We start from the raw sequence: 12,485 nt of genomic DNA, 5'->3' as shown, positions 1-12,485 counted from the left end.
GAATTCTAAAAATGTGTATATCTTCTCGTGCAGCAATACGTCTTGGGTGGTTTTCTGAATTATGTAAAAAACATTAAATATGAGAACCATTTGCAAAAATCTCTGTTGGATATGAATGTGGGTGGAGAACTGGAGGAAGGAAGTCTTGAGGCAAGAAAATTCAAATACCTGGATGATGAAGAGCCTCTTTCACCTATTTCTGAGTCTGGGTAAGCTTGATGGGTTTGCATTGTTAGTATTTCCGCGTACAGCTGATCAGAATTTCCGACAACAAATGTTCGATGTGAGCTTGTTGTCGGATATTCCAACCGTGTGTATGCTCCATTGGACATTTTGCTGTCGGAATTTCCGACAACAAATGTTTGAGCAGGTTCTCAAATTTTCCAATAACAAACTTTGTCGTTGGAAATTCCGATCGTGTGTACACAATTCCGACGCACAAAAGTCCACGCATGCTCAGAATCAAGCAGAAGAGCCGCACTGGCTATTGAACTTCATTTTTCTCGGCCCGTCGTACGTGTTATACATCACCGCATTATTGCCGATTGGAATTTTTGTGTGACCGTGTGTATGCAAGACAAGTTTGAGCCAACATCTGTATTGCCATTCTGAAGTGTTATGGGCTCGAGGCACATCTGATTTGTGAGAGGGAGCTGGAGCCATCCATCCAGGTGGAATCTATCATTCTAAAATACTGTTAGACCTTTTGAGATGTGAGGTCTAAATGATTGGTAAGCTGCTTTATTTTTATAAGGTGGCTGGTGCACATTTGGTAATATTAAAATTATTATTATTATTAATTATACAGAATTTATATAGTGCCAACAGTTTGAGCAGCGCTTTACAAAATGAAGGCAGACAGTACAGTTAGGCCCCTTTCACACTGGGGCGGTTTGCAGGCGTTATTGCGCTAAAAATACCGCCTGCAAACCGCCCCAAAACAGCCGCTGCTGTTTGTTCAGTGTGCAAGCCCGAGGGCTTGCACACTGAAGCGGTGCGCTGGCAGGAGAAGAAAAAATCTCCTGTCAGCCGCATCTTTGGAGCGGTGAAGGAGCGGTGTATTCACCTCTCCTAAACTGCTCCTGCCCATTGAAATCAATGGGACAGCATGGCTATACCGCGGCTATAGCCGCGCTATACGAGTGGAGTTAACCCTTTTTCGGCCGCCAGCGGGGGGGTTAAAACCGCACCGCTAGCGGCCGCATACCGCGGTAAAACAGCGCTAAAAATAGCGCTGTTTTACCGCCGACGCCCCCTACCGCCCCAGTGTGAAAGGGGCCTTACAGTACAATTGTGAATTTGTATACATGGTGGACTATCTGAGTTGGCGTTTGAAGTTTTCACTCGACTAATTTGATATTATGACTTATGCAACTTTTTATGATTTATGTGATAACGAAACACAATTTTTTGAAACGTTATGCCAAAGGCCTCATTCACACAGACATTTGGAGGTGCAGGGTCTGGCCTAAATTCCTAGTGTTATTCTATGGTTAGGAGCTGCAGGTGGTGCAAAAGTGTCCATAGAGGGGAATGGCTGTGCACACTTGTACTAGTGTACATGCTGATGCTTTTTTTACACCAACATTTACTCATGCATGCACATGTGATGCACTCCCTGAACATGGAACTTCCCTGTTTGGTTGTTATGCGCATGCGTGAGTAAACACTGATTTAAGAAGGCATCAGCTTTCACAAGAGTACAAGCACCTACAGCCATTAGCCTCTATGGGCAACTGTGGCTCCCCGGTCAAAAGATGAGGGATTTTTACACCAGACCCTGCCTGTACCTCCAAAAGGCCATGTTTTCTCACATGTGATACACGGGTATTACAAGTATCCCCATGTAGGTAGTCTCATTCATGTCAATTGGGAGGCAGCGGCTGAATGGACACAGCCGCTTCTTCCAATGTGACGACCGTGTGGGAGGAATCCAGAGTACCTGAAGGAAACCCAGCTAAGCACAGGGGGAACATGCAAACTCCATGTAGGTAGTGTCCTGGTTGGGATTCAAACTGAGGACCTAAGTGGTGAAAAGCAGAAGTGCTTATCACTAAGCCGCTGTGCTGCTCATCTGTTGTAATAACTGAATCAGCATACAGCAACGCCCTCCTAGATTTTTTTTTATCTTCATTCACACAAACATTTGGAGGTACAGGCAGGGTCTGGCGTAAAAATCCCTGCGTTATCATTTGACTGGGGAGCCACAGCTGTCCATAGAGGTTGATGGCTGTAGGTGCTTGTACTCTTGTGAAAGCCAATGCTTTCTTGCATCAGTGTTTACCCACGCATGCATGTAATAACCAAACATGGAAGTTTCATGTTCAGAGCATGCATCACATGTGCATGCATGTGTAAATGCTTATGTAAAAAACATAGGGGACATGCACCCACACTGTGTTCATTTGGGGACATGCCCCCACATGGAAGTCAAATTGGGAGCAGTGACTGTGTCCGTGCAGCTGCTGCATCCCAATTGGCATGAATGAGATTGCCTACTCAGGAATGCAAGGAACACCCATGTATCCACATGTGGGAAAACATGGCCCTCACACAGGTGTATTCTTGAGTATGAACGAGGCCTTACTGTTGTACTGCAATAGTTGCCACACAGTTATCATTATCATCAATAAATAAATCTTTCAAATCCATTAAACTAGTCAAATTGAATAAAAGTCACAAACCAAAGAACCTCTACGCAATCGTTTTAGTGAGCTCAGCCAAGTCAGTTGGCAACAGCGAAATTTTGTCGATTGCATCTGATTAATCAAATAGCTGCATGTGTGTAAAACAACTAGGTCTCATACAGATCATTTTAATAGGTTGTTTAAATCTATCCCTCAAATATTATTATTTAAATTGACAGATCAGAAAATCGTATGACTGTTCATCCTACGAAAATTTTCGGCTAATTATCTTCTAGTGTGTACGGACCATTATTTTAAATCAGTCGCACTGTACAGAATAGTACAGAATCTGTGTTGCATCCATCAATGTTTTTTTTAATGAGTAATTGCTTGCTTGTTGATACAGTTCACAGCTACCAAAAAAAATTGAAATGTATACATTGCTTATTTTTCAGAGAAAGCGATGAATGTGAAACACAGTACTGTGATGCAAAAATTGTGGTGAGTCCCTGGTATTATATGATATAGTAAAATATCTGAAGGTTCGGCCTAAAGAAGAATAACTTGAGTTTCAGAGCTTCTGTATGTGACGCCATTTATACTACGGGTGTAGTAAACTCCTTTTTTGTATATTTAGTTTTACCTCATGCAAATTTATCATTTAATTTAAAGTGAGTGCTAAGCCTACAGTGGAAATTCAGTCAAAGTCGAAGGCTAAACCTGCTCCCACCCACATTCTAAGTTTATTCTATCTACCCTGTAAAAAGAAAGATGTAAATTTCCTATTCTGAAGCAGAGATCACTAATGAGCTGTGGAGCCTAGGGAATGACCTCGCCCATAGACTTACTATGGGGCATCTGTTGTCGGCTGTCCTTCCTTGACACCCAACCATGTGACCAGACCGGAGCAACATCAGAATAGGTAAATATAGACAACTTTCATTTTATAGGGTAGATAGACTAGGCTTAGAATGGGGGTGGGAGTAGGTTTAGCAATTTAGTTAATTTTTTTTATTTTTTATTTTTTTTACTGAACTTCCACTTTAAGATCAATGGTATGAAGTAGTTTCTGGTGCGATGTTTTCATTACTAATACTGTGATTCGAAAGGGTTTATATTGTACACTACTGTTTACTGGGGAAAAACAATCCTTTTTCTTTGCTGTTATTGTCTTCCATGAATTGTTTCATGTAATTTTAAAGGAAAAAATTTGCAAAAAATTAAAATAATTAAAAAGTTTGTTTTCACTGGTGGTTGTCTTAAAACCGCTATTACTGTTCCTTTTCTGTTACTGTTGTAAAATAATTTGTTATAATCAGGTCACAGAACATACCTGTGATCTGCAAAGACAAGTAACATTGTAACTGAAATATATACTTTACAATTTAATGATTGCTGGAAATAGCGGTTACTGCAATTAGGAAAGCCAGCACTCCTGTAAGTTTTTGCAACAGCTGGTGAATGACGAGCGAGAGACAAACAATAGGCGTCGCAATGAGAAGTAGTCCACAGAAAGGGTGGCAAAAAGGGAACCAGTCCAGGGGCAAACCGTAGGCACAGCAGGGATTTAGGTCCTTGGCACACAGGGCAGAGCAGGGTTGAGCCAGCGGGGAGTTACATCCTTGGCACACAGGGCACAGCAGAGTTGGCGCAGCAGGTATTTAAGTGCGGGGCACAGGCGGGTATGCCTCTGGAGCATAGGCAGGGCACACAACAAGGAGGCAGAGTTTTGGTACAGCAGGGATTTAAGTACTAGGCAGGCGTCCCAAGACTGGTAGGTGCAACCGGTTTTGGAGGGCTATGTAGCAGCTTGTTGGGTCCTGGTGAGGAGTGGGGTTTGTGTGGTTTGGCCGCAGCACAAAACTCCACACAACCTGTTAGCAGCCAGGGGACAGAAGAAGAGCGGCAAGGAGAATAGCAGCTGGGGCTCTGCTCCAGCATTTATCACTAGAGCCCACATGGGCTCCTGTCTCTGGGCAATCTGTAGCTCGGCGTCCGGCTGCTCTGACAACAGACCCCGTCCCTTCCACTCCGGCCTGGCACGTTTAGCCGTGTTTGCGTTTTATAAGTGTTTTTAAAGGAACCCTATTTTTTGGACCAGAAAACACAGAAATATGATGGTAAACTACAGCAGAGAATGACATTTTGTGACCCGACTTTGGGGCCCCATATCTCGGGGCCACTTGGCGCTAGGAACCCCAAATTTGGTGTGCAAACACAAAGGAGCTAGCACTACAACAAATTTGGAGTTCCTAGCACCAAGTGGTCCCGAGATAACGGTGCCCCAAAGTCAGGTCGCAGAATGTCAAGCATTTTTCTGCAGCAGAGAATGACATTTTGTGACCTGACTTTGGGGCCCCATATCTCGGGGCCACTTGAAGCTAGAAGCCCCAAATTTGGATATGTTGTAGTGCTAGTGCACTGTGTTTGCACACCAAATTTGGGGTTCCTAGCACCAAGTGGCACCGAGATGCTGAGCCCCAAAGTTGGGTCGCAAAATGTCATTCTCTGCTCTGAAAAATGCTTTGATACTGGTAATCCAGGTTGTTTATTCCTAATGGTGGTGCAGTGTTCGGCAATCCTGTCTTTAATTTTTTGTGTAGTTTCTCCCACATAAATTACATTAAAATGTAGATTACAAAAGTGGACTGGCATGTGTGAAAGCCTTTCACCATAAATTTCTGACCACTGCTGGGATATACATAGTTGTCACCCTTCATCAAATTGCATTGTATGCAATTGAGACAAGGAAAGCATCCTTTCCTTTTCTTGCACAAAAATGTTGTTTACCTTTTCATGTTTGTCCTAAACTCTAACCGTACTAATGCCAATTGGTACCAATCTCTTAATGTCTTATTCCTCCGGTATGCTTTCAAAGGTATCTGCTGTAAATCCTCTATCTGTGTGTACGCACGTTTAAGTAGAGGCCAATGTTGTTTAATGATTCTAAAGGCGTCTTCTCTGTAGCTGTTAAATTGCATAGAAAAAGGCAATCTCCCCACCTCCTGTTTATATCTCCCCACAGCTACCTTCTTCTCTTCCTGATCCATCTACCTGATTTCCTGTACGACAATATTCTCGGGATATCCCCGCTCCCTATATTTTTCACACATCTTTTCAGATCTTTTTTCTTTCATGAATTTATCACTAACAATGCGATTTAACCCTACAAAGTTGACTCCGTACAATAGATTTAAATATGTTGGGTGGATGAAAACTGTCAAATAAAAGCAATTGGTTCCTGTCAGTGGGCTTGGTAAAAAAAAAAGTCAGATGCTATCATGTTGTGATTAATATAAATCCTAGTATCTAGAAATGGAACCAACATACCTCCCACATGTATCTTAAATTGGATCTCGGGGCAATATTCATTAAGAATTGCATCAAATCTTTTTAGTGATTCCACGTTGCCCCGCTATATATCTAAAACATCATCAATAAAGCTCCACCAGGTGGCACAGTGCATTTTAAATAATTTTAATAGATGTACTTCTGTTCAAATTCATTCATAAATGCACAAGCAAATGGTGGTGCAACGTTTGAGCCCATGTCAACTCCATTAAGTTGTAAAAAAAAAACTGATCCTGGAATAAACAGTAGTTAGACAAAATAACCTGAAACAGTTTCTCAAACATTACTATTTGCGATTCTGAGTAGCTGTTGCTTTCCCTAATCAATCCCATCCCACATCGATATCTGCTCGATGCAGGATGGATGTGTATAAGCTATTAACATCCCAGGTCACCAATATTTCATCTCTCCAACACTGGTGTACAGTTTTCAGCTTATGTAAAAAATCATTAGCGTCTTTGATGTAAAACTTTTGTATGTTTCATCAAAGGGGACTTTTTAAAAAACCTGCGCTCTGCGCTTCCAGGGGGAGATTTACTGTCCTTGTGGATCTTGGGTAGTGTATATAGGACTGGGATCCGTATATGAGTAGGTAATAGAAACTTCAGGAGGTCCTGAGTAATAATCCCTTCCTTAAATGCAGGTTTCAAAATGTTTTCAAGTTGTTTCCTTACGCTCCAAGTGGGATCACTTGGCACTTTCTTATATATGGTTTGATCACTCAACTGACAAACAATCTCATCCTCATAGGACTGTGGGTCCATAATGACAATCGATCCCCCCCTTATCTGCGGGTTTCAAAATAATATCCTCCCGTTTACCGAGTTCCCTCAGGGCTGATCTCTCTTTATGTGTTAAATTATTCGGTGTATGGTCCCGATAGTTGATTTGGGAAACAAACGGTTTTACCTCCCTTGTCACTTCCTACACAAATGTCTCAACTGGGGCATAGGTGGTTGGTGGTACTGATTTGGATCTCACTTTCAGACCCAATGATTTACAATCAAGAGAATTTGCTACCAGATCCCCATATAGACATGGTATGTATGAAGTGAACTTTCCACCTTATACTGCGGAACAGTCTATAAAGTTCTTGGTCTGAAACTTATCTAGATAGCTCTTAGGACAAAAGGAAAGGCCACGGTTAATAAGTCCTGCCTTATCTGGTGATGGGACTCGTCTTGAGATCAAGTGTGAATCAAGTCTCCCATGACCGACCTCGATTGCCTTGTGTATTGCGATAGCACTTTGGCCTGTTGTCTCCTTCCTTTTCTGCCGAGATCTTGTTTGGATGCAAGGGTAGCCTCCTTGCCAGCCCTGTTGTAAAAAAATAGACGAGGAATCTTTATCTGTATTTACTAAGTTATTGGATATCTCTCTTCTCGTTCCACCATAGTCTGGACAACCTCGCCTGGTATAAAGCCAGGGCCATCTATATACCTAATTTCTTATTTATTAATATTTTTATCCACCGTTTCTTTGAGTTTAGTAAACTCTTCAGATGTCACTGTTGTTTTTAGATCTTGTTCCACCTTCACCAGTTGTTCAGATAACGAAGCTAGTTCCTTATGTATGTATGAGATTATAAGAGTCATGAGGTCAAACGAACACTTGTTTAAAATTTGCATAAAGGTGCTTTTATACTCATCATTGTCACTAAGTAATGTAGGGGTTAATCTTGCTCGCAGACCTCTCGGAATCCGTTGTACCTGATGATACTCGGCAAGAGTGAGTCCATGTATTTCCAAAGATGTGCTTTTCTTATGCAGTTTCTCCCATGTATTGGTGTTTTACGCAGGGGTATTTCCAATTAGAAAGTTCCTGGATGGAATGAGAAGTATGGTGGATTAACAGATTACAGTCCCTGCATCCTGATGGGATGAACAGGAACTACGATCTATACTTGTTCTTATGATGGATATGAGGATTGATTCTATGCTCTTTTCTAGGTTGAACAGATAGATACAGGATAAGAGAAATTGAATGTTCTTTGGAGACGAGTCATGAAAAGATGCAATGTTTAAAGCAAGTCTGCATTTTGATGAATTTTTGCAACTATGTAAATATATGTGTTGTTGTTTTTTTGTCTTTGTGGGTATTAGTAAGTTTAGGGAGGTAAGGAGTAGTAAAAATGTGAAATGTCTGTGTTAGTCTACATAGATTGGTGTATATACAGCACAGAGAGGGTTCATTTAGATTAGGAGGAGTGATATGGGATATACCTGTGTGGTCACACCTTGTGGTGTTGGTATATAGGTAGGATGTTTGTTTCACTTTGTTGCACACAGCCTGATGCTAGCATGGTATGCTCGTAACTGTGCAGTAGCTGCCACATTATATATGTTTTTTTTTTTTTCTGTAAAAAACGTTTGCATTGGAGATCGTGTCCCATCGTCTTTTTCTACTGAATAGTGGTGGATCATTGGGAGCCCACCGTGACACTGTTCCAGGAAAGCACAGAGATAAAAAGGAATTAACTCACCCCATTATTTGATTTATATATATATATATATATATATATATATATATATATATATATATATATATATATATATATATATATATATATATATATATATACATACATACATATATATTCTATTTCTCTTACTAAAATCCCCTATAGAGTATCTAGTAACTTTAATTAGGATACTACTACTGTACATGTAGAAATGATCCACTAGAAAGCTGACAGGTGACTATGAGAATGTACAGTATACAAGCTCCTGGCTACTATAGTGGCTGGGAGCCTGTGTATAGGTCAGTGCTGCTGCTGACGCATGCCTTACATCGGTGGCAGCGAAGGAGTTGAAGCTGAACTCCAGCCTTTACCTTCAGTCTTGTACAGTTGTACAGCCTCTTTTACTGACAAGACTTTCTTTGATTTTACTACACACTGTAAGCTTTTGAGATTTCATGACCGGAGGATGTCCTGCATCGTGTAGCTCTTTCCTTCCTAGTCTTACTGTTCCTGGCTCACCTTTTTTCATTCATTAGATTTCAGTTATTTCAAACATGGAGGCTCTGCATCACATGTGGATGTTAGGCAAATGCAGTCTACCTAAGAAATCCCTCTCCCCTAGGCTGACAGCCACCCGTTAAGGTATATTCAATATTTCCTTAAAGTGTAAGTTCACCTTTACAGAAAATCTGTGGGTGAACTTAAACTGGACCCCCTTCCCATTGCACCAGGTCCTGCTAACCTGGATTCCTGTGATCCCCTCGCACAGACAATTGTATCGCCGCTGTACCGTTCCGGGGATTTAAAATCCCAGTGGCTTTCTCACTTCTTTGCCTGTGGTGACAGGACAGGCTACGCGAATTCTGATTGGTTGGCGCCGCCCAACTAGAATGCTCCTAAACATACCTCCTGATGGGGTACGTTTTGAAGATTTAGCTGCGGGGGATTTCTAAGTCCTGGACTGGTGAGGCAGCGACCCAATTCCTCCTAATGGGTGATCGCCGCTCCAGGTCAGCGTGACTGGGGGGGGGGGGGTCCTGCGTAATGTCACCTTACAAATTTTTCTGTGAAGGTGAACTTGCCCTGTGAAGGTGAACTTGCCCTTTAACTTCTTCTCCCAGTAACCAGCCCACTGCATGCATCAGGACAGATGGCTCCTGGGGGGAATTATTGAGGCCAGGGGCTGTGATGTATAGCACCCCACTGGCCCCTTCCATAAGCCATAATCTGCCTGCTTTTAATAGAGGAGCACAGGGACCAAGAGATGACAAAAAATAGGCTCAGTAATGAAAACAGGTTTTATCTTAAAATTTCATTAGCATGTTGATGAGGTGCAGGGGAGTAGAAAGGGAAGGCAAAATGTAAGCAGAATAAACTATAGCTTTATATTTATTTTACATTACGGAAGATGTAGCAGGAGGAGTGTAACTTTACGTTTTGTAGGCACAGAAGCAACAATTGTCTAAAGGAGATCCTGCTATCCAAATCCCCAAGAGACTTAGTGTCTAAATCTAAATCCTTGGATATCTACATGATTTTACATTGTATGATGGAATACATACAAAGGCCTCATATATACCACAGTCACGGTGGTTGATACCTTTACTCTCTGGACTTCTCTGTTTATTTTTCCGGGGGGGGTTCTGCATTATAGAGAAAACTTGACAAAGAATTTAAAACAAAAGTGTATCTAAATCCAAAAATATTGTTTTACTTTTTAGATGGAGCAGAAAAAAGGGGTTTATACTGCTTTTTGTGATTTCCCCTCTCTATTTGTCCTGGCCACCATTCTCGCTCAACTTGACTGAAATTGAGGGAAAATCCAAACCTTTGAGCTGTTAACAGAACATGGGGGATGCCTTCAAATAGGGACACTTGTTACAGTGACAACTGTTTGATGGTTTTGCTTAGCTCGGGGAGATTCCCTATTACTTCATGTTGTGTCCACAGGTAAGGAAGTGAAGGAAAATCTCCCCACTATCTGCAGAAAAGCCTAACATATGGTTTCAGTCCTTTCCTACTTCATCCAAAACTCAAACAAAAGACCCAGAAGTTTTTTGTCTTCTTAAAGCCGAGTTCCACCCAAAAGTGGAAGCTCCGCTTATCTGCCCCCCCCCCCCCGCCCCCTCTGGTGCCAGTTTGGCACCTTTCAGGGGGAGCCGTTACCTGCGTTTGACAGGTACCTGTCCCCACTTCCAAAAAGAGATCTCGCCGCGGCGAAATCACTCGGAAGTTCAGCCCGCCTCCTCCTTCCCCTGCCGCCAGGCCATTCAGAAAGTGCAGAGCGCTTAATGCATGCTAAGTAGGGAACCAGCTGTGAAGCTGAAAGGCTTCACTGCTGGTTTCCTTTATCATAAATGGCGGCGGCAGCACCCAGGAGTCGATGGAAACATGGGCTGAGGTGCTGACATCGCTGGATTCCAGGACAGGTAAGTGTCCTAATATTAAAAGTCAGCAACTACAGAATGTGTAGCTGCTGACTTTAATTTTTTTGCTGGGGGGAGGCGGGGAACCCTGCTTTAATTCTGGCAGATGGTGTTTTTTTTTTTGGTCAGTTAACTAATTATTCTTTCTTGTGTAGGATACCAGCTCATTTATTTTGGACTGCAGAATTCCCAGCAAAGAACAATGGAAAATATAAGATATAAGAGCCAAAACAGATGACGAGAGACTATGAAAATGAAATTGGATAAACTTCCCTAATGGGACATATAAATACTTCTGTTGATGCCTACAAATCGCAAAAAGATTGTCATACAAGAACTGACAAATTATTTCTTTCCTTTTAAAGGAGCATGTTCAATTATTTTTTAGGGGTTTTGTAAACAAGTTGCATTTTTCATAATAAACTTTTTTACATCAGGTAAATGTGAAATAATGCATATTGTTTTGTAAAAAAATTTTGGACCAGCATGTGGACCTTTTAAGCTACTTTTCACTTATTTTTTTTACTTCTCTGTTGAAAAAAAGCCTAAAGTTTACAGGGATTACTAGCCTAGTTAAAATTTTAAAGCAAAAAAACCTGCAAGGCAATGGCATAATGTGCTAGTATGCTTTGCATACTAGCACATTATGAAATGCTCACCTTGAAACGAAGCCCGCCAACACTGCTGAGAAGGCTGACATGTCCCCCCTGCCTCTCTTCCAAGTTCGCTCGCTCTGGCTATGTGGCTGGAGCCACGATGATGTCACACCCGCGGAAGCCCTCGGTTCTAGCACAAAGCTCTGAAGTTCCGGGAAGGTATGCCCGACCTTCAGAGCATATGCGCCGATTATGTCACTGGCTACATGCAGGGTGAATATCTCCTAAATGGTGCATGTTTAGGAGACATTAATTTTCCCTTCAGGTAAGCCTTATTAGTGGGGTTTACAATGACTTTAAATGAGAAGTTTTGGATTTAAAAAAAATAAACATTTATACTCCCCGGGGTGGATGCAGCATCGATCCCCTGCCAGCTCTGCATTGAGAACTGAGTGATCAAACACCACAGATTGAGACCGTTGAGCCAGGACTGTCAATCACAGGCTCTCTGCTCTCCACTCCAGCACTCACTGGAACGCTGGGCTGTGGAGGGGGCAGGAGGAGCTGGCTCAGCCTCTCAGCAAATCGCTGAGAGGCTGAGCCAGGTGCTGGTCCAGGCATCTGGGTGAATCCCGACCAGTAACAAACCAAAAGGCCCCTGCCCCCACCATTACTGGCCTTCACAGCAAGGAGCACATGGAAGGGCAAACGCATAGTTACATACATAGCTACATAGTAGGTGAGGTTGAAAAAAGACACAAGTCTATCAAGTCCAACCTATGTGTGTGATTATATGTCGGTATTGAATTGTATATCGCTGTATGTTGCGGTCATGAAAGACAAAAACAGAACATTTCATAGCTCAGCTCACCAACCAGTCTGCCAACTGACCAAATTAACCTGTCCAACAGTCTGCGTTAAAAACAGGGGTTTAGTTAGCACACATTTGCAAACGCATTCATAAGCTGCAAGGCCTCTTCACGGCACCCTGTGTATGCTTGCAGTCCTAACGCTACTGAATTTA

At 42.2% G+C, this 12,485-nt stretch overlaps 1 protein-coding gene across 1 annotated transcript in view; it reads left to right on the top strand.

Moving 5' to 3' along the window:
• The window catches only part of TAF1D (TATA-box binding protein associated factor, RNA polymerase I subunit D), a 50,408-nt gene extending 39,101 nt beyond the window's left edge, over positions 1 to 11,307 (top strand). Inside the window, exons 4-6 of the mRNA XM_073615083.1 lie at positions 34 to 209; positions 3,083 to 3,128; positions 11,021 to 11,307. Coding sequence (XP_073471184.1) covers positions 34 to 209; positions 3,083 to 3,128; positions 11,021 to 11,080 — 282 coding nt within the window. The 3' untranslated portion in view covers positions 11,081 to 11,307. The remainder of the gene's footprint in view (positions 1 to 33; positions 210 to 3,082; positions 3,129 to 11,020) is intronic.
• Positions 11,308 to 12,485: the final 1,178 nt, after the last annotated feature.

Source organism: Aquarana catesbeiana, linkage group LG02 (genome assembly GCF_042186555.1).
Source record: "Aquarana catesbeiana isolate 2022-GZ linkage group LG02, ASM4218655v1, whole genome shotgun sequence".
Taxonomy (NCBI): Eukaryota; Metazoa; Chordata; class Amphibia; order Anura; family Ranidae; genus Aquarana; species Aquarana catesbeiana.
This window is presented reverse-complemented; position numbering and strand designations above follow the sequence as displayed.